Source organism: Malaclemys terrapin, chromosome 1 (genome assembly GCF_027887155.1).
Source record: "Malaclemys terrapin pileata isolate rMalTer1 chromosome 1, rMalTer1.hap1, whole genome shotgun sequence".
Taxonomy (NCBI): Eukaryota; Metazoa; Chordata; order Testudines; family Emydidae; genus Malaclemys; species Malaclemys terrapin.
Genome location: NC_071505.1, coordinates 104,519,836 through 104,542,875, shown reverse-complemented (window position 1 = coordinate 104,542,875; position 23,040 = coordinate 104,519,836). Strand labels below are relative to the sequence as shown.

General features: G+C 41.7%; 1 protein-coding gene across 1 annotated transcript in view; it reads right to left on the bottom strand.

Annotated features, from left to right (window-relative positions):
* DGKI (diacylglycerol kinase iota) overlaps nucleotides 1–23,040 on the bottom strand; it is a 286,719-nt gene that overhangs the window by 154,734 nt on the left and 108,945 nt on the right. The window contains exons 4-6 of the mRNA XM_054034123.1: nucleotides 21,301–21,375; nucleotides 8,253–8,309; nucleotides 5,044–5,109 (exon numbers count right to left, since the gene is read on the bottom strand). Coding sequence (XP_053890098.1) covers nucleotides 5,044–5,109; nucleotides 8,253–8,309; nucleotides 21,301–21,375 — 198 coding nt within the window. The remainder of the gene's footprint in view (nucleotides 1–5,043; nucleotides 5,110–8,252; nucleotides 8,310–21,300; nucleotides 21,376–23,040) is intronic.

Here is a 23,040-nt window from a genome sequence, read left to right as displayed (position 1 = left end):
CTTCGAGTCATTTCAACTTTAAACTGAATTTTTCGATTGTGGCACATTGTCTTGTGGGAGTTGTAGTTCATGAGGCTGAAGCCCCCACTCTTCCTTATGGGCCAGGCTCTCTGGCTAGACAACCTCTCCCTTGATGCACCCAGAATCATGCGACTCCCATGATGTATCACACAGAGTCTGGGAAGAGGAAAATCCACATGGAGTATGGGAAATGTAGTCCTCCAATAGTATGGGAACAAGTGCCTCAACTATGACTACCATCAGCAATGTGCTGATAGGGAAATGCAGCTTAATGTTTATAGGGTGACCAGATGTCCTGATTTTATAGGGACAGTCCCGATATTTGGGGCTTTGTCTTATATAGCTGTCTTTTACCCCCAACCCCCGTTCTGATTTTTCACACTTGGTGTCTGGTCACCCTATACTGAACTGATTCAAAAAATGTTTCAGATCATCTCAACAAAACACAATAGTCCAATTTGAGTCAAATCAAGTCAAAACAAAACATTTCGGAAAATCAATTTTTTTTTCACAAAACTGAGATTTTGCCATGGAAAATTTCAATTTAGCAGAAACTGCATTTTTTCATCTGAAAATCATTCCAATGGAAAATTCCCAACTAACTCTATGCTTTAAGACCAGAAGGGTCCATTAAATCATCAAATATGATAGCATGTATAATATAAGCTGTGAAACTTCACCCAGCTACCCCTGTATTGAGCTCCATAACTTCTGATTGACTAAAGTATATATTTTCCAGAAAGGCATCAAGTCTCAATTTGAAGAATTCAAGAGATGGAGAATCCATCACTTCCCTTGGTCATTTGTTCCAATAGTTAACCACATTCATTGTTAAAAAAAATTGTGTTTTATTTCTAATTTGAATTTGTCTGACTTTAACTTTTTGCCTCCCTTGGCTCTTGTTATGCCTTTCTTTGATAGGTTAAAGAGCCTTTTACTATCTGGTATCTTCTCTCCATGAGGGTCAATGACTTATCTACTGTAATCACGTCACCTCTCAATCTTCTTTTTGATAAACTAAGCAGATAAGCTAAGCTTTACTTGAATCCCCTAGCTGACATCCAGTGTCCAGGTCCAAAATGGAGTTGTTTGACGAGTTATTAAAATTTGATTTAGTAACAGTGCCAGGGAACATCTGCTCCCCTGCTTCAGTAATCAGCATGCCTTTTATCATAGCTTCTGTGGGGGGAAGGAGGAGGGCAGGCAGGTGCAGAGGAGCAGGCAGATATTATTGGTCAGTGCCATGAAGAAAGAGAATTAAAACAATAAACAAAAATAATCCAAACTGGATTATCCAAATTTGGGCCCTTCACTTATCCAAGTGAAGGGCCCAAACGTATCTATTTTGTCCCCGCAAGATGTGGTTTAGGAGACCACAATCAGCACTCTGAAGAATGGAATTCTCTCTCTGCCTGGCCAATGTGAGAAGGTGCATGTTGCAGCTGTCTGTCCAATACTTAGCCTAGGCTGTACAATATGTCCCATGCCAGAGCCCCTGGATCAAATTCAGTCTCCTGAGGCATCACACCTTAGGACCTCCACACCTATACCTGTTTTGTTTTGTTTTTTTCATTTTTAGTCCCCTACAATCTGTTGATTTCGGGGCTTAGTGGCCCCTCTCTCATCTGAAGGGGCAGGCTTTTCACTGTGCTGGTGGGCTTCACCCACCAATCCTGTCTATGAAATAGGCCCATTGACTTCACAAGCACAAATAGCCAGACTGCCTCCTGATTGGGCAAACTTAGTACATCATTTTATGTGGGCCCAAAAATCCAGTCTCAGATCTATAGTATGTCTGACAGGAGTGTTAGAGACTGAGGACTGACACTGGGCAGATTGATTGCTAACTAAGGGCTTATCTACACTTAAAACTCTACAGCGATACAGTTACAGCATTGCAGCTGTGCCACCGTAGCACTTCAGTGTAGATGCTACGGTTCTGACATTGGCATATGTAATCCACCTCCCTGAGAGGCAGTAACTATTTGGACAGAAGAATTCTTACATTGACATAACGCTGTCTACACTGGGGGTTAGGTCAGCTTAACTACACCACTCAGGGATGTGGATTTTTCACACTCCAGAATGATGTAGTTAAGATGATTTAATTTTCTAGTGTAGACCAGGACTGAGTTTCTCATAAATTTAATTCCTCCTTCCTTTGAAAAAAATATTTTGGCTCCTGGTGGATAGAAACATTTTTTTCCAAGTGGGTGGAAATACTTGTCTCCCAAACCTGCAACTAAGAAAAAACAGGTTTCAGAGTAGCAGCCGTGTTAGTCTGTATCCGCAAAAAGAACAGGAGTATTTATTTAAATTTGTTAGTCTCTAAGGTGCCACAAGTACTCCTGTTCTTTTTAAGAAAAAACAAAATCTGGTACATTTGTTCCAAGGGCCGTAAGTGGTATTTTTTTAAATTGAACAGCTTGCTTTGTTTCTGGGTGAATCTTTTTTTTTTTTCATTTATTCTGTAGGCTATTTGATTTCTTACAGAGTTAATAGTGACAATGACACAGCAATAAAAATATAATAATGATTACTTAGAAGTAAAATAGCACTATTCTTCCTCAAATTGCTTTACAAATATAAGCTAATCTCTCCTCCTGTCAGGTACGTTAGTAAATATTAAGAACCTGAATTTACATATATGGAAATTGATGCAGTAAAGTGATTTATCCAAGGCCACAGTGGGAGTTGATGAAAACAGTGGGATTAAAATATTGGAGTTTCCCACTCAAGTTTCCACTCAAGATCAGCCTGCTGGCCATTGCCCCCGGCTTCTTCCTGCCTCCCCTCTGAGTAACATAGAAAACTAGAGTTCACTTTTTCTTTGCTGTTCTTGGATTGGTTTGCCTCCATTCGCTCCTGAAAGAGGTAGAATTATCCCACAAGAAATACATTGCGTGGTTTGAGAAACACGGGTATGGAGCACTAACTCCATATTTGAAATGGGGTTGTTCCATTAATGCCTGATTCATCCCTTTCAGGTGTAGCATGTAAAACTATATGTTGTGAGTTCTTCTTGTGAAAATAAATCACATCGGTGCAGGCTGGAGGAAATATATTTGGAGGAAGAGAGCTCCTGGATCCCCAGATTGCATTGGGATCACAACCTGTCCAAATAATTGGAGTCAAAGTCATATTAGCAGCTTCCCATATATAAAGGAGCTATAGACCATCAGTTAATCACCTCTGATTTCTTTTTCTCCAATTGATAGAGTGCAGAGCTTGCACTTGACATAAGCAGACTAAGCAATTACTTCAGGCCCCAAGCAACCAAAGGAGCCCCCTATTAGTATGTGTTGCGGGGCGGGGGGAATATTCCTGCTTAGGGCTCCCAGTGGGCCAGCACCGGCACTGATAGGGTGGGATCCTTCATAAGAAACCTCAGGAAAAATCTCACGATACATTATCTGTATCAGACCATCGGTCCATATAATCCAGAAACCTATCCCTCTACCCCTCCTCCCAGCAGTGGCCAATGATGCTTCAGAAAGAAGTAAGGCAAAAAAATAAACTAACACACTAAGCAAATGATGTATGGGGAAATTCATTCCTGATCACAGGCTTATGACAAGAAATATGAGATGCGATTGCCCCTAAATCTTTATCTTGCATAACAGTAAGTATTATTAATGTTCATTACAATATTTTCACTATCTAATTCAAGCCATGGGATTTGACTGATGACCTCCTACAATAATGAGATCCACAGGATGATTAAGCACTTCATGAAAAATACATTATTTTATTGCTCTAAATGTACTTCCATTTCATTTCAATGACTGTCTCCTTTATCTTGCATAATAGGGGAAGTTAAAGGATGGTTTTAAAGGCAGAAGCACAAAAAGTATTAGAGCACAAAATAAGCAAATATTTGGTTATAGAGGAGGTCACTTTGCCATTAAAATACAAAGGCATTTTTCTTGTTTGTGTTTTCTTTTACCCTTCCTGGTTTCTGGACAGAGAGCTCTACCAGAACATATGCATTCAAACTTTAACTCTGTGTGTATTAAGGTGTTATTCTCTTTGCACTTCTACTGACCTCAACCTCAGGGGAGCCATGTCTTTTGTCAATTCCAGTCCGGACTGGTCATGTAGATACCATGAATATGTCAAGTGTTGGTTCTGGTACAATATGCACTGACTGTTCTACAAGTATAATGAATCCCTTTGACACCAGCACCGGAGATACAAAGCAATTCCCAGAATGGCAAAGGCACAGTAAAACATGGCTCCAATGTCATCATGTGTCATGTCAGCATAAGAATGCTGCATTAAGCCTCTCACGGCTGGTGCTCACATGCCATCTGCCATGAAGAGGATACTGCATCTTACTGCAGTTAGTACCTTAGCTCAGTATCCAGGGCCAGTTTGTTACATTTGATTTTCTGGTTCTGGCTAAAAAATACATACCACGGAGAACCTGACAAGACATGGGCTCTGCCCTTTGTCCACACAATAATTAACTGCTGAACCTGAGAAAAGAGAGATTTCAGAAGGAAGAGAAGAGAGAGACAGTAGCATAACCTAGTTCTGGAGAAAGGAAGTTATGATTACATGTAAATTAATTTCACCACCTCTTAGATGCTTGGAGGACTGGAAGATATGGGAGAAAAGGTCCTATAGGGAGCCAAGTTTTCTCTTATCTTTTCTATAGCCTTTGGAAATGGGTTTTCAGAGTCTGTACAGCAGAGGATTCATTGACAAATTCAGTCTAACACACTGAGAACAATTACGTGTCAGGGATGAAGGAATGTTGCTGGACTATAGTGCCCTAGGCATTTCACTTCTGGAGATCTGGGATCGGGTCACAAGTAAAATGAATTTGCTGTAACTATTTTGGTCCCCATTTGTGCACATCAGAAACCCACCATCCCATTTGGCATGATCATCATTCCCTGCTCAAGAGAGGGCTGGAATAGAATAATTAAATGGTTGGGAAGAGCTACCTGCTGAATTGAATCTATCAGTGTTTAGAAAATCCTGGCGTAATCATTATGATGTACATATACCACTTACCTTTCCACACTGCTTACACTTTCCTTCCTGCCTCCGCCTATGCACCCAGTGATGTCGAACAAAGTTCTGCAGGAAAGGGACAAAATGAAAACATTAATAAATGATAGCATCTTACCTTTACAGAGCACCTTTCATTCCTGATCACTTTCCAGCCATATATATACACAAGAATCACTTCAGCCATGACTGAACTGCAGTTACTTTTGGAGCAAAACATGGCAGCCATTAAGCAGCAGTACTACCCAACAGTTTATATTGGAAAATGAAAACACCATACAAAACTGAAAGTGCAGGAGGAATCTAGGTAGACAGCATTCATTACCCAAATTGGAATCTGGACAGAACCCCCCCCCCCCCCCCCCCGCTACTCTCATACAAAAAGAACAGAGTACAGTCCAGCAAAGACAATTACAATATCATCCCAGGGAGAAGAAGTGTCCTTAAAACACTATGTTTACCTATGGCATAGGGCCCACTTCTACTCCCCATTGAAGTCAATGGGAGGAGAAGTTCATCAATGATTTCAGTGGGAGCTGGGTTTGGTCTTATAAGGCAAGAACATAGGTTGTCCTACAGGTCCACACAGGGGAACAAGGGGGTGTAAGGCGTTCCTTTACTCCCCGACATGGGCTACCCACACATGGATCACAGCATGGAGGGAAGGAGAGCAGTATCTGCAGGGCTGCTACCTCCCTTTCCATGCATGTTGCCTTGACTTTTTCCCTTCAATACACCAGCCAGCAGAGCTGAGCTAATGTGGAAGGGGATGTAATCTGCATCTGGTACAGACTAGTAGCAGTTTTCTTCCCCTTGGAGAAAGGGAAGAGCCAGAGACATGCTTGTAACTCTAAGATTATATCTACACTCAGGAACGGCGCCAGGGTTTTTGCTGCCCTAGGCGGCAGCACTCCTCCTCTGAGCATTCGGCGGCAGGGGTCCTTCCACTACGTGTCTTTGGGGGCAGGTCCCAGAGCGAGTGAAGGACCCACCGCAGAATTGCCACTGAAGACCCGGAGCGGAAGGACCCCGCGCCACCAAATTTCCGCCAAAGGCGGCAAAATGCCAACCCCCAATTCCTGTCGCCCTAGGCAACCACCTAGGGTCACCTAGTGGAAGCGCCGGCCCTGTCTACACTGCAAGTGAAGGGATGACTTTAGCCTGAGTAGGCATACCCCTGCTAGCTCTAATGTAGTTAACAGGGGTAACAATAGTGGTGTAGATGGGCTAGCAACCAGTATACGTACCCATGCTCCCCAGCAGGCTTGCACTTGGCTACATCTACACTTGGAAGGGTGTGACTCCCAGCTAGCAGAGACATATTTATGCTAGCTCTCCCCAAGTTAGCATTCTAAAAATTGTAGTGTAGCCACAATAGCATGGGCAGCAGCAAGTGGCAGCACAGTAACCATCTTGAGTGTGTACCCAAGGGGTCCGGGAGGGTTTGTACTGAGGGCAGCTAGTAATACACTGCTACTTTTAGCATACTCGCTCAGTGAGAGCCACCGTACGTCTGTGCAAGCTGCAGATCGCACCCCTAGCACCAAGTGTAGATGTAGCCTCAGAGCAGGCTTGGAAGGTTTCAATTTTTATTGGTCAGTGTTGATAAACATGGATTGCACTGTACACACACAAACCGACGAAAAATATTTCCATCGATAGTAATCGACATAGGCAAAGAAATATGCCGCTTGAGATCTTATTGCAGTTTGATTTAAAGCTGTTCGTCGTTTCGCACATTTTGACACATGATGTTGACAATTTGTGCTTTAACAGTTATAAAGCTTTAACTTCTTGAATCTCGACATTTATTGTTATTAAATAATTATTGTCTGATGCCCCCATAATTTCCCCAACTATGAAAATTTAAATTGATAAAAATAAAAACGGCTGAAAATCCATGATTTTGTGCAACTGTGAACATTTAAGTAGATAAAAATAAAAAGACACTTAAAAATAAACATCAATATTAAAGGTCAAAATAATTAAAAAAATAAAAATAAAATCCTGCCAACCCTTCCTAAGAGTCACCAGATCTGCTCCTGGGACAGCACAACTATGCACTGTCCCTTGCTATGGGTTAAGAATAAACTCTCAGTCTAGCCCATAATTTATACCGTACCCTCTACCCTACACTTTAAAATCTTTTCCTGAACTCTCAGACTTCCTTTTAACAACTAATACTATCTGGCTTATCAATGAAGCTGGGATATTACACAAGCAAAACAGCTCAACTTTTTTCCTTCCTTTTCTTTATTTTAAAAAAAATCTAAACATCTAGGAAATAAAATGTGAAAGCCTGACATGAAGACAGGAAATAAGTTTCAACAACTATAATGACTCTACTTTGCTGCACATGTGCTTTTTTCTGTGCCTGTTTATTCTTCTTAAATATATTCCTGAGGGTTTATGTCATTAAATACATGCTTAAATACTGTAAAACATGCAGCATCTGTAATGTGGCCAAATTCAGACTGCAGTTGGAATTAACTTTTGCATTTCTTGAGGTTTTGTCATTTTTAATTCTGGAAGCTAACAAGAGACTTGAAACACTGAAAACACTATTGGCAAAGTGAGGGGAAAGAGGGTGAAAGAAAGGAAAGAAATAATGGAGAGATGCAGCGATAGTAAAATCAGAAAGACTGGTTGAAAGACAGGAAATAAGAAAGGAAGAATATGAAATATAAGTAAGAGCAGGGCCGGCTCCAGGCACCAGGGCAGGAAACAGGTGCTTGGGGCAGCCACTGGAAAGGGGCGGCACGTCCGGGTCTTCGGCGGCAATTCGGCAGCAGGTCCCTCAGTCCCTCTTGGAGGGAAGGACTGGCCGCCGAATTGCCACCAAAGAATGAAGCGGCGCAGTAGAGCTGCCACCGGAGTGCCGCCAATCACGGCTTTATCTTTTTTTTTCTTCTTTTTTTTCGCCGCGTGGAGCAAAAAAGCTGGAGCCGGCCCTGAGTAAGAAAATATGAAAAAAGGATGACCGGGGAGAAAAAAAAAGAGAACGGATGAGGGAATATGGAAAGAAAATAAATTGATGTTGTTGATGTAACTAATGTGGCTATTTGTCTAGAATTCCTTTTATATTCATTGTGAAGAAGAGAATGTGTCCCAAAGGGGGCCAGTTCTCTTTCTAAGGCTCCAGTGAGTCTAAAAGCACTGTTCCTACTCCACAAATCATAAAGAGGAGCAATGGTTAGTCATAAATTACTTACTTCTCTTGGAGATCTGGAGCCCCCCTCTCGGAAAGTTGGTTTGCACCGGAAATTAATCTGCCATTAAAAGCAAAGCAAACAAATAGGGAAAAAAATCAATATTGTATAGGAATGTAAACAGAAATCAGAGGTGGCTGTAAATGTTGACAATGTGTATGGTAATATAATGAGTGAGAACTGTTCCCCTATATTGTATTAGACCAGCTCTGCAAAATCCCTTTTTCCAAAACATACTAGCTCAACTAAAAATCCAGTGCCCCAACAAAGAGATTCACCTTGATGTTAAAGAGCATGTGTCTGCGTGCACCTGCCCAAACAATCCACGTCTTGCCTCCCCATGTCTCTAAACAGTCTTTTCTTCACCATGTTGTGGCTGTCTGTTCAGCGTCTCTTCTTTCCTTGCCCTCCCTCTCTTAAAAGGCAGCACTGCATCAGTTTAACCTTGCTTTTCATGAGCAAGGTTACCTTTGCAACCAGAGGCTGGGCTTAAGCTGGGGGTTTTAAAGTCAATGGAAGCTGGGCATCAAACTCCTTCAGGGCTCTATGAAAATCCCAGGTTTATTCCTTTTTAAATAAAAAGAACGAGGAGTACTTGTGGCACCTTAGAGACTAACAAATGTATCTGAGCATAAGCTTTTGTGGGCTAAAACACACTTCATCAGATGCATGCAGTGGAGAATACAGTAGGAAGATATATATACACAGAGGACATGAAAAAATGGGTGTTGCCATACTAACTATAAAGAGAGTAATCAGTTAAGGTGGGCTATTCTCAGTAGGAGAAAAAAAACTTTTGAAGTGATAATCAGGATGGCCCATTTCCAACAGTTGACAAGAAGGTGTGAGTAACAGTAGGGGAAATATTAGCATGGGGAAATAGGTTTTACTTTGTGTAATGACCCATCCACTCCCAGTTTTTATTCAAGCCTAATTTAATGGTGTCAAGTTTGCAATTTAATTCCAATTCTGCAGTTTCTCATTGGAGTCTGTTTTTGAAGTTTTTTTGTTGGAGTATTGCGACTTTGAGGTCTGTAATCAAATGAGTAGGAAGGTTGAAGTGTTCTCCGACTGGTTTTTGAATGTTATAATTCTTGACATCTGATTTGTGTCCATTTATTCTTTTGCGTAGAAACTGTCCGGTTTGGCCAATGTACATGGCAGAGGGGCATTGCTGGCACATGATGGCATATATCACATTGGTAGATGTGCAGGTGAACGAGCCTCTGATAGTGTGGCTGATGTGATTAGGTCCTATGATGGTGTCCTCTGAATAGATATGTGGACAGAATTGGCAACGGGCTTTGTTGCAAGGATAGGTTCCTGGGTTAGTGTTTTTGTTGTGTGGTGTGTGGTTGCTGGTATTTGCTTCAGGTTGGGGGGCTGTCTATAAGCGAGGACTGGCCTGTCTCCCAAGATCTGTGAGAGTGAGGGATTGTCCTTCAGGATAGGTTGTAGATCCTTGATGATGCACTGGAGAGGTTTTAGTTGGGGGCTGAAGGTGATGGCTAGTGGCATTCTGTTACTTTCTTTGTTGGGTCTGTCCTGTAGTAGGTGACTTCTGGGTACTCTTCTGGCTCTGTCAATCTGTTTCTTCACTTCAGCAGGTGGGTATTGTAGTTGTAAGAATACTTGAGAGAGATCTTGTAGGTGTTTGTCTCTGTCTGAGGGGATGGAGCAAATGCGGTTGTATCTTAGAGTTTGGCTGTAGACAATGGATCGTGTGGTGTGGTCTGGATGAAAGCTGGAGGCATGTAGGTAAGTATAGCGGTCAGCAGGTTTCTGGTATAGGGTGGTGTTTATGTGACCATCGCTTATTAGCACTGTAGTGTTCAGAAAGTGGATCTCTTGTGTGGACTGGTCCAGGCTGAGGTTGATGGTGGGATGAAAATTGTTGAAATCATGGTGGAATTCCTCAAGGGCTTCTTTTCCATGGGTCCAGGTGATGAAAATGTCATCAGTGTAGCGCAAGTAGAGTAGGGGCATTAGGGGACGAGAGCTGAGGAAGCGTTGTTCTAAGTCAGCCATAAAAAAGTTGGCATACTGTCAGGCCATGCGGGTACACCATAGCAGTGCCGCTGACTTGAAGGTATACATTGTCCCCAATGTGAAATAGTTGTGGGTGAGAACAATGTCACAAAGTTCAGTCACCAGGTTTGCTGTGACATTATCGGGGATACTGTTCCTGACAGCTTGTAGTCCATCTTTGTGTGGAATGTTGGCGTAGAGGGCTTCTACATCCGTAGTGACCAGGATGGTATTTTCTGGAAGATCACCAAAGGATTGTAATTTCCTCAGAAAGTCAGTGGTGTCTCGAAGATAGCTAGGAGTGCTTAAATGAAAACTTAGATTCTGCAGACCATTCACATGAGAAATGTTGGGACTCACCCTGAATGAGTAAATAGATTTTTCTACCTCTTCATCAGGCCATTCCCACTTACCCACCCACAAATCCTGGCCAGACTAGCAGTGCCTCAAAAAGGATCAGCTACATTCCCTGTTTCTGAGGGCAGAGTAGAGTACAGGCCAAGAGGCGCTTTCAGAAAACTGAAAATATTAAACAGATTGGAAACAAAAAGAAAGGATGAACCAAATGGTTGTGGGGAAGGAAAAGGGAAGAAGTGGGAGAAAAGGGGATGCAGAGAGAATAAAGAAGTAATGGGGGGAATACTGAGAGAGAATAAAAGGGAGAGGATGATGGGAGAGGTGGAAAAAGAAATGATGCATTTAAACTGAAGTTACCAATGGACCTCAGGTTTGCATCTCCACATAAAAAGAAGAGTCAAATTTCCTGTAGCAAAATGAGAGCTCCTTATAATCCCAGCTTATTTCAAAACGTGTCAGTAGTAGCAACACAAAATTGTAATTCTTAATGCCTGGTCTTACAGGAGGCAAAATGCTACAGTGTAAAAATTTTACATACACATTCTGCAAATCACCTACATAGAATCATAGACTATCAGGGTTGGAAGGAACCTCAGGTTGTCATCTACTCCAACCCCCTGCTCAAAGCAGGACCAATCCTCAACTAAATCATCCCAGCCAGGGCTTTGTCAAGCCTGACCTTAAACACCTCCAAGGGTATGTCTACACTACCCGCCGGATCGGTAGCGAGAGGCGGAAGCGGAGTCGATGGGGGAGTGGCGGCCGTCAATCCCGTGCCACGAGGACGCGAAGTAAGTCAATTTAAGTCGATCTAAGATATGTCGACTTCAGCTACGTTATTCTCTTAGAATAGATCTTAGATCGATTCCTCCTCCCACCCAGTGTAGACCAGGCCTAAGGAAGGAGATTCCACCACCTCCCTAGATAATCCATTCCAATGCTTCACCACTCTCCTAGTGAAAAAGTTTTTCCTAATATCCAACCTAAACCTCTCCCACTGCAACTTGAGACCATTACTCCTTGTTCTATCATCAGGTACCACTGAGAACAGTCTAGATCCATCCTCTTTGGAACCCCCTTTCAGGTAGTTGAAAGCAGCTATCAAATCCCCCCTCATTCTTCTCTTCTGCAGACTAAACAATCCAAGTTCCCTCAGCCTCTCCTCATAAGTCATGTGCTCCAGCTCCCTAATAATTTTTGTTGCCCTCTGCTGGACTCTTTCCAATTTTCACACATCCTTCTTGTAGTGTGGGGCCCAAAACTGGACACAGTACTCCAGATGAGGCCTCACCAATGTTGAATAGAGGGGAATGATCATGTCCCTCGATCTGCAGGCAATGCCCCTACTTATACAGCCCAAAATGCTGTTAGCCTTCTTGGCAACAAGGGCACACTGTTGACTCATATCCAGCTTCTTGTCCACTGTAACCCCTAGATCCTTTTCTGCAGAACTGCTCCCTAGCCATTCGGTCCCTAATCTGTGGGAGTGCATTGGATTCTTCCGTCCTAAGTGCAGGACTCTGCACTTGTCCTTGTTGAACCTCATCAGATTTCTTTTGGCCCAATCCTCTAATCCCCCTGCACACCCTTCCCCCATGGCCACTAGTCTCCTACCTTGGCTGCATCTAGCTCAGCTGTGCAGCCCATCCTGCCCGCCTGCTGCTGCAGTCCTAGTGCGAGGGATCCTGCTCCAGTTGAGGTCACTGGACCCGCGATCCTGCAGGGTAGTGTGCACTGAGCACCCGGGCCTCCCGTCAGTGCTGCTGGGTATGATCCTGCCGGGAGGCCGAAGCTGACACAACTGGACCTGACCCTGCTAGGAAGCGGCTGATGGTGGGCCCAATCCTGCGCTGCCCCGTTTTTGCATCCCGCTACCAGCTCTGCATCTGGGGCAGATGCCCCTCCCACCCCACACTAGTTACAGTCCTGAAGATATCACATGGGCCGCAGCTGTGTGCTGATTGGGCCACAGGTTGAGAACCACTGGGTTAAATGATAAACATGGAAGATGATACTAACAAGGGGAAGAAGCATGTCTGAGAAACTTAGACTGGCCATCAAAGTGAAACATAATTAAACATATCTCTCAACTGTCCATTATAAAGGCAGAGGGGTTGGGCTTCCTTATTATAGATCCAATTGATCTCCATCCCAAAATGAAAGAGCAGCAGCTTCATTTAAGTGTTGTAAAATTATACCATTATACATGAATAGAAAGTAGCATAAACTCTGGCAAGTCAGTAAAAGTATAATTAGACAGGCCAAACAAAGAATTTGAGGAGCAAGTAGCCAAAGACTCAAAAACTAACACCAAAAAAAATATAAGTACATCAGAAGCAGAAAGCTGGCTAACAATAGATGGGGCACTGGATGATCGAGGTACTAAAGGAGCACTCAAGGAAGATAAGGCCATTGCGGAGAAACCAACTGAATTCTTTGCATCAGTCATCACTGCAGAGGATGTGAGGGAGAGTCCCACACATGAGCCATTCTTTTTAGGTGAGAAATCTGAGGAACTGTCCCAGACTGAAGTGTCAATAGAGAAGGTTTTGGAACAAACTGATAAATTAAACAGTAATAAGTCACCAGGACCAGATTGTAGTCACCCAAGAGTTCTGAAGGAACTGCAATATGAAATTACATACCACAGGTAGTAGTTCTGCAACATATCATTTAAATCAACTTCAGGAGGATAGCTAATGTGATACCAATTTTTTTTAAAAGGCTTCAGAGGTGATCCTGGCAATTACAGGCCAGTAAGCCTAACTTCAATACCAGGGAAATTGGTTGAAACTATCGTAAAGAACAGAATTATTAGACACATAGATAAACACAATTTGGTAGGGAAAAGTCAACATGGTTTCTGTAAAGGGAAATCATGCCTTACCAACCTATTAGCATTCTTTGAGGAGGTAAGCAAACCTGTGGATAAAGGTGATCCAGTGGATACAGTGTAATTGGACTTTCAGAAAGTCCCTCACTAAAGGCACTTAAGCAAAGTAAGCTGTCATAGGATTAGAAGGAAGGTCCTCTCATAGATCAGTAATGGGTAGAAGACAGGAAACAAAGGTAGGAATAGGGCTGTCGATTAATCGCAGTTAAGTCACGAGATTAACTCAAAAAAATTCATCACGATTAGTCACAGTTTTAATCACACTGCTAAACAATAGAATATCAATTTAAATTTATTAAACATTTTGGATGTTTTTCTACATTTTCATATATATATATATATATGAAAATGTAGAAAAACATCCAAAATACTATATATATATATAGTATTCTGTGTTGTAATTGAAATCAAAGTGTATATTATTTTTGATTACAAATATTTGCACTGTAAAAATGATAAACAAAAGAAATAATATTTTTCAATTAACCTCATAAGTACTGTAGTGCAGTCTCTTTGTCGTAAAAGTGCAACTTACAAATGTAGAATTTTTTTTGTTATATAACTGCACTCAAAATCAAAGCAATGTAAAACTTCAAAGCCTACAAGTCCACTCAGTCCTACTTCTTGTTCAACCAATCACTAAGACAAACAAGTTTGTTTACATTTACAGGAGATAATGCTGCCCTCTTCTTCTTTACAATGTCACCTGAAAGTGAGAACAGGCATTTGCATGGCACTTTTGTAGCTGGCATTACAAGGTATTTACGTGCCAGATATGCTAAACATTCGTATGCCCCTTCATGCTTTGACCACCATTTCAGAGGACATGCTTCCATGCTGATGATGCTCATAAAAAAAAATAATGCGTTCATTAAATTTGTGACTGAACTCCTTAGGGGAGAACTGTATGTCCCCTGCTCTGTTTTACCCACATTCTGCCATATATTTCATATTATAGCAGTATCAGATGATGACCCAGCACATTGTTCATTTTAAGAACACTTTCACTGCAGAGTTGACAGAATGCAAAGAAGGTACCAATGTGAGATTTTTAAAGATAGCTACAGCACTCAACCCAAGGATTAAGAATCTGAAATGCCGTCCAAAATCTGATCGGGACAGGGTGTGGAGCATGCTTTCAGAAGTCTTAAAAGAGCAACACTCCCATGCGGAAACTACAGAACCCAAACCACCAAAAAAGAAAATCAACCTTCTGTTGGTGGCATCTGACTCAGATAATGAAAATGAACATGTGTCGGTCCGCACTGCTTTGGATTGTTATCGAGCAGACCCCATCATCAGCATGGACGCATGTCCCCTGGAATGGTGGTTGAAGCATGAAGGAACATATGAGTCTTTAGCGCATCTGGCACATAAATATCTTGCGATGCCAGCTACAACAGTGCCATGAGAACACCTGTTCTCACTTTCAGGTGACATTGTAAAGAAGAAGAGGGCAGCATTATCTCCTCAAATGTAAACAAACTTGTTTGTCTGAGCCATTGGCTGAACCAGAAGTAGGACTGAGTGGACTTGCGGGCTCTAAAATTTTACATTGTTTTATTTTTGAAGGCAGTTTTTTTTGTTCATAAATTCTACATTTGTAAGTTCAACTTTCATGATAAAGAGATTGCACTACAGTAGTTGTATTAGGTGAACTGAAAAATACGATTTATTTATTTTTTTACAGTGCAAATACTTGTAATCAAAAATAAATATAAAGTGAGCACTGTACACTTTGTTTTCTGTGTTGTAATTGAAATCAATATATTTGAAAATGTAGAAAACATCCAAAATATTTAAATAAATGGCATTCCATTATTAACAGTGTGATTAATCGCACAATTAATCGTGATTACTTTTTTTAATCGCTTGACAGCTCTAGTAGGAATAAATTATCAGTTTTCAGAATGGATAGAGGTAAATAGTGGTGTCCTCCAGAGGTCTGTACAGGGACCAATACTGTTCAATATATTCATAAATGCTCTGGAAAAAGGAGTAAACAGTGGAACTTGTTGCCATGGGATGTTGTGAAGGCCAAAACTGTAACAGGGTTCAAAACAGAATTAGAGTTCATGGAGGATAGGTCTATCAATGGCTATTAACCAAGATGGTCAGGTATGAAATCCCATGCTCTGGGTTTCACTAGTCCAGTGGTCACCAACTGGTAGACTGCGATTGACTGGTTGATCATGGAGCTTCTGACAGTTGATCTCAGTTTCAGTCTAGGCTTACCAACCCTCCTGCAGCCAAACTAGGAGATCGGCCACTAACAGTCCGGCGGCACAGCGGGGCTAAGGCAGGCTTCCTGCTTGCTCTGGCCCCGTGCCGCTCCAGGAAGCAGCCAGCACATTCTTGCAGCCCCTTGTGGGTGCAGGGTTCTCACGTACTGTCCTCGCCTGTGGGCACCGCCCCTGCAGCTCCCATTCGGAATGGGGAACTGTGGACAATGGGAGCAGCAGGGGTGGTGCCTGTGGATGGGAGGAGCGCACAGAGCCACCTGCCCCTCCTGCCCCAGAAGCCGCTGCCAAACATGCCAGGGCAGGCAAGGAGCCTGCCTTAGCCCCACTGCGCCACCCCCCAGAACCGCCTGAGGTAAGCAGTGCCCAGCTGGAGCCTGCATCCCAAACCGCTCTGGCACCCCAACCCACTGCCCCGACCTTAAACCCCTTCCTGTTCCCAACCCCCTGCCTCAGTCCTAGGCCCCACCTGCATCCAACTCCCTCCCAGAGCCCACACCCCACACCTCCTCCTGCACCCCAACCCCCAGTCCTGAGCTCCCTCCCATACCCCAATTTGTCCCAGAGCCTGCACCCTGTACCTCCTCCTGCACCCCAACCCCCTACCCCAGCCCCTTTCCAGAGCCTGCACCCTGCACCCCAACCCATTGCCCAAACCCTGAGACCCCTCCCAGAGCCAGCACCCCGCATCCCCTCCTGCACCCCAACCTCCTTTCCCAGCCCTGAGCCCCCTCCTGCACCCAAACTTCCTCCCAGAACCCGCACCCTGAACCTCCTCCTGCACCCAACTCCCCTGCCCCAGGCTCTGCCCTGAGCCCCTCCCACACTCCAAAACCCTCAGCCCCAGCCCAGAGCCCGCACCCCCTCCCACACCCCAACCCCCTGTCCCAGCCTGGTGAAAGTGAGTGAGGGTGGGAGAGAGTGAATAACAGAGGGAGGGAGGGAGGAAGTGAATGGGGCAGGGCCTTGGAGAAGGAGTGGGGAAGGGGCAGGGCCTCGGAGAAGGGGTGGGGCAAGGGTGTTTGGGTTTGTGAGATTACTGTTATTTCTACATTTTCTTTGAGACAGATCCTGGGTTGCACTTAAATTCAAAAAGTGATCTTGTGCTTAAAAAGGTTGGAGACCACTGCCCTAGTTTGATTGCCAGAAGCTGGGAGTGGACAACAGGGAATGGATCACTCAATGACTGCCTGTTCTATTCATTCCCTGGCATTGGCCATTGTTGGAAGACAGGATACTGGGCTAGCTGGATCATTGGTCTGACCCAGTATGGCCGTTCTTATGTCCTTATGTTGGAACAGGAAACAGCATCATAGAGTTTAAAGCCAGAAGGGACCACTAGATCATCTAGTCTGACCTCCTGTATATCGCAGGCTGCTACCACCACCCAGCACCTGCCCACTAAAACCAGCAATGGAAATGGGACCAAAGTAAATGAGACCCACAGGAGACTAGACTGTTATGTTCCAGTCAAATATTAGGAGGGATCGAGGTGCACCAGTGCTTAAGGTCCCTACAATGACAGGGAAATGATTAAGTGAGATATACCCAGATAATCTTAACAAGTATCCCACACCCACACGCAGCAGAGGAAGGCAAACCCCCAGGCCCCCCAAAGTCACTGCCAACCTGATCTGGAGGAAAATTTCTTCCTGACCCCATATATGGTGATCAGTTAGACCCAGCACATGTAAGCAAGAACCATCCAGCCATGCTCATGAAGGAGAGACTGCTTAATACCAACTCAACACCCTATCCAATGTCCCATCTCCACCTGTAGCCATCTCTGATGCTTCAGAGGAAGAAGATTAAAAAACTCCCAGAATACAATGGGGGAGGAAGGGATTCCTTCCTGACCTTTGTCAGTGGCCAACTGAAACCCTGAAGCATGAGCTTTAGGCACAAAACCAGAGTGAGCCCCAGGGCTATTAAGCCCTCCTCCCATATCACAAGCAACCCCATTGTACAATGGCACTCATAAATTTGTCCAGATCTCTCTCTAAACTAATTACATTGTTTGCCACCACAATTCCTATTGGAAGGCTGTTCCAGATCCTTCTTCCTCTGATGGTTGGAAACCTTTTTCTAATTTCCACCTTTAATTTATTCGTGGCCAGTTTATACTCATTTGTTCTTCTGCCAACATTGTCCTTTAGCTTAAATAGCTCTTCACCCTCTTTGGTATTTACCCCCATAATATATTTAAAGAGAGCAATCATATCCCCTCTCAGCCTTCTTTTTACAAGACTAAACAAACCAAGATCTTTCAGTCTGCTCTCCTAAGATAGAACCTACATCCCCCCTAATAGCTCTTCTCTCCACCTCTTCCAGTTTAAATCCATCTTTCTTGAATACAGGTGACTGGAATTGTACATAGAATTCCAAATGAAGTCTTACGAATGCCTGGTACAAGGGCATTAATACTTCTCTATCTCTACTGGAAATGCCTCACCTAATACATCCTAGGATTGCATTTGCCTTTCAGAGCCGCACCATATTGGTGGCTCATACTCATCCTGTGATTGACCCACACACCCAGGTCTCTTTCCTCCTCAGTCATTTCCAAACTGAGCCAACAGCTTGTATCAGAAATTCTGATTATTAGACCCCAACTATATGACCTTGCACTGTGTACTATTGAATTTCATCCCATTTCAGTCACTCCAGCCTTCAAGGCCATCCAGATTTTCCTGTGTAAAATTCCAGTCCTCCTCTGCATTGACTATGCCTCCCAACTTCATATCATCAGCAAATTTAATTAGTGCGCTCCTGCTTTTGGTGCCGAGGTCATTAATACAAATATTGACTAAGAATAGTCCCAAGACTAACCCTTGAAGAATTCTCTGCAGTCTGATAAGTCACCTTTCAGCACAATCCCTTGCACTTCTCCCCTTTAACCAATTCCTTAGTCTCTTTACAATGTTTGTACTGATCTCCATCTTCCCTAATTTGACTAATAATTTCCCATGTGTTACCATGTCAAATGCTTTACTGAAGTCCAAAAACATTAGATCTACTGCACTTCCCTTATCAAAAAAAATCAGTTCTTTTCTCAAAGAAGGAAATCAGGTTACTGCAGCATGATCTACCTTTGATAAACCCACACTGCATTACTTTCCCTTTACCTCCATGAATTTAAATTATTCTTTTCTTCACAATTTGCTCTAAAGCCTGGCATTTTACTGAGGTCAGACTAACAGGTCTGTAATTGTTCGGATCACATTTTTACCCTTTCTTAAATATAGGTATGATGTCAGCTATTATCTAGTCATATGGTACTATCCATGAATAGACACAGGTATTAACCCTTGTTACTGGACTAGCAATCATGTGCTGGTTCTTTCAGTATTCTGGGATGGAATTATCTGATCCCCAAAATTTGAGATTTAAGTTTTTCTTCCACCTCTGATGTGGCAATTTCCATTTCTATATACTCATTTCTATCACTCACAGTGTATTCATGCGCATGTTCCATATTACCATTGTTACTGAAATCTGAGGGAAAGTATTCATTTAGTTTTTGGGCCATATCTAGATTATCTTTAATCTCCTTCCTATCCCTCTGAATAGCACCCGAACCTCATGCTTCCTTACTCTCTTTTTACCTATTATTTAATTTTTTTGGCAAGAGCTAAGTCAGCCTGACTTTTAGTAATTCTCACTTTATTCCTGCATTTTCTAACCTCCACAACGTAGCTTTCTTTGCTGATCAGCCCCTTTTTCCATTCCATATAGGCTCTCTGCTTATGCCTAACAACCTTTTTGAGGTGGTTATTCATCCAGCTGGGTTTGGAGTCCATCCATACAAGTTTTTTCCCCCCTTTCTCCGGATGCAAATTTCAGATCGTTTTTGTAAAACTAATTTGAAGAAATTTTAAGCTTCCTGTACATTTAAGTCCTTGAGTTCTTCAGTCCAGTTGACTTATTTAACTAATTCCCTTCCAATGCTGTTCATCTGGAGTCTTGCGTCCTTGTTTCACCATTGAACTTTGACAAGATGGAAAAAGTCACCTAAATTCTAATTATTTTCGTTAAAATTGACCCCAGGACAGAGGAACAAGCACCACTAACATCCCATAAAATGGTATTGAAGAGATGTGCAGATCTTGGGATAGCCTCTGCATTGGGGCAAATTTCATACTCTCTAGACTAGTAGAAACAAACTAACATTCAACTCAATGGCCTTCATCTGAGTGTGCACTTTCTCTTATTACTTGGGACACCATAAACTAGTAGAGATGTAAGAAATTATCATCACTTTTGGTAAAACCGGTCAAGAATAATGGATCAATGCGATTTCGTCTTATTTTACCTTCTGCTGCGTTAACTGGAATGTACTAAAACTCACTGAAAAAAGAACCCCAACAAATTTGTATTTAATGACGTTTTGCAAAACTCATCCAAATCAGGGAAAACTAAAAGCCTTTTCTAAAGGGCTGCCCTGCAAATCTTTGACGTATTACCCACTTCTGTGCAAGAATCAGTGTCAAACACATGGGGTAAAATTCTGACCCCATTCAAGTTAATGGCAAGATTCCCATTGACTTCAGTGGCACCAGGATTTTCCCCCATGAATCCTATTGGGAAAAATTCATCCTGTAACTGTTAATTTATAATCAGGAATATATGTATTACCAGATGAAGGAGCATTGATAGAGAACTGCATTATATGATCAATATATTATTGGATTTTGAAGGTTTGGGGAGGTTTCTTTAAAGGCAATTGTAAGCGGGATAGATATCAAAATAAATTATTTACCAAGGCAAGGAAAGATTTACAAAATATTTCCAGTTGTAACTCAAAGTGCTAAATTCCTAAAGTTTAGGAGCAGTGAGAATCTAGGGAACCCTATTAAAATATTTATAGAGGTTGTTGATCTCGGATTCCTTTTAACAATGGCAACTGCCATAAATTGAGTGATGCTGTTGTAGTTGTGGAATTCAGTGACTGGCAAGTATGTATGGGATAGGAAGCAGGGCATTGTCTATCTTTCATTTTTAGTCTACATCATCTTCCCCTATAACTAGAGCAGGTTAACAATATGCTTAAGAAAATCAGTATAAAAAAAATCATACTTTCAAAGTTGTTTCTGTTTCACATGGTTCAAAATAGACCCGTTTTGGAAATTTTTCAAAAATTTTGATTAAAAAAATGCATATCAAAAGCATTTTTGAAACATTATTGAAATTTTTCCATTTACTATAAGCCAATTTAGATAATTATTTAGGTAACAATTCCAGCTAAAACTGGTAATATTTTAATTAAAACATTGCAAAAAATTTAACAAAAACAAAAATAATCGTAAAAGTCAATTTTTGCATTTTGTGTCTTAAAAACGGCTTTTTTTCCTATAAAAAAAATTCCATTTGAAAAATTCCAACCAGCTCTATCTATGATATTATGAAAGCATTGTAATGTATTTGACATACAGTACCAGAAATTAAGCTCATGGGATTTTCAGGATAATACTCAGTTATGGATTTAAAAATGTGTAGTGTACATTCAATATTCCAGCAGGTGGTGTCCTCTTACCTTCTCTAACTGTTCCATGCATGCATTGTGGACCACAATCTTGCAGGCAGCACACTTTCGTCGGAGAGCCGATTTCTACAGCATTTAAGAACAATGTGGGTGAGCGTGTATGGAATGAGGGGAAATCATTTACAGAAGCAAAAACATTTATCAGAAGCCAGACAGCTTCTCTTTCCCTCATCTTATCCAACAGGTCTTCTGGATTATCTTCAAAATCTGATTGAGCTTTATGTTGAAAAATGGCTTGTAGCTGAATAGTCAAGAATAAAGGTATAAACAGGGTAATAAGGTGGAACATGGGACATATGGCATGGGCATGTGGATGGAAAACAAGAACTAAAGGGATTTTTAAAATAGTAAATAAAGTTACTGATGACATTTTGAATATGACTTCCTTATCAGGAACAGTCTGAAATGGAAAAGGGCATAGCTAGTGAAGAGACAAGGAAACACACACTTTACTGAGAGTTTCAGTAATGACTCAAGCCAAACTGGGGAAAAAGTTCCTCCTCTACTGTTCATATGAAGCACTGAATTTGATGGGGCATCTCTCTGAGCAATGCCTTGCAGAAAAATCCTGTGTGATTTATTAGAGAATGATAATCGTCCTGCAGAATTTTGTTAACCAACCTATAAAATGTTATAGCAGGAACATAAATTCTCTATTAAGTTATTTAAAGTGGCTTTACAATTCTGTACAAAAGAAATCATCTTCTGTTAATAGGTTTTTTACTGCAATTTTCATAGAATACTACTGGTCAAATTCCTATTAAAGTGAACACTAGATGTCCATTAAGCACAGAAAGCCTTTACCATAAACTTAATTCTTTCTTGTTCTTACACATACTTAATCATTCTAATGAGTCTCGCAAAAGACATTTTTACAGAAACATTTATGATTGAAAGACAGAAACATGATCAACACAATAAATTAAGGCTGATTTGCTTGCAACTTGCAGTCATTTTTATCATAGTCATTGAGAGCTTGTAATTAATGTTTTCTTTATAATTTTCAATATGTTATTAGCTAGATTTTGGAAGCAACAGCCCTCTTGTAGCTCACATAACACTAGTAAATTTGCAGTATTGTCAAATCATGATTTTTCTTCGTAAGTCTCTCAATTTTTGGTGTTTTTCTTAAAACGCCAGCTGATAGAATTATGACATAGCATAAGAATCTCAGCTTTTCATAAAAAGTAAGTTTCTTAGTCCTCATGATTGCAGAGAAAAGCTTGAAAACATGGAACACACGTACCTTAACAGCTTAAAGACCAGAAGGAAAATAAAAAGAACCAAACATTTTTTTTTAAAAACATCATGATTTGTAAACCAATCTCATGATTTTGGGCATCGGACTCATGATTTTTGAATGTTGGGGCTTGCAGTACTGATTCCAAGCATTAGTAAGGAAAGACCGGAGGATAAATCAGACTGAGTCTTTTCCATCCCATGTACTATTTATCAAAGTGTCAGCTCCAAAGGGTGAGAGTTCATATCCTGCTAAGGCCTTATGTTTATTAAAATTTCTATGCATTTTCCCATAATGCAATTATAGATTAATTATTTCATACCACTTTTCCATTAAAAAAAGATATCTGATCTAAAAATATTTTATATGTAAAAAGCAAAGTAACAGAAAGGCCAGTGCAGCCACAGAAAGATGTAGCATCTCTAAAAAGATTCAAATTGGAAAACCATTAGCCATTTAAATGATCAAGATAAGCAAAAACATAATTAGAG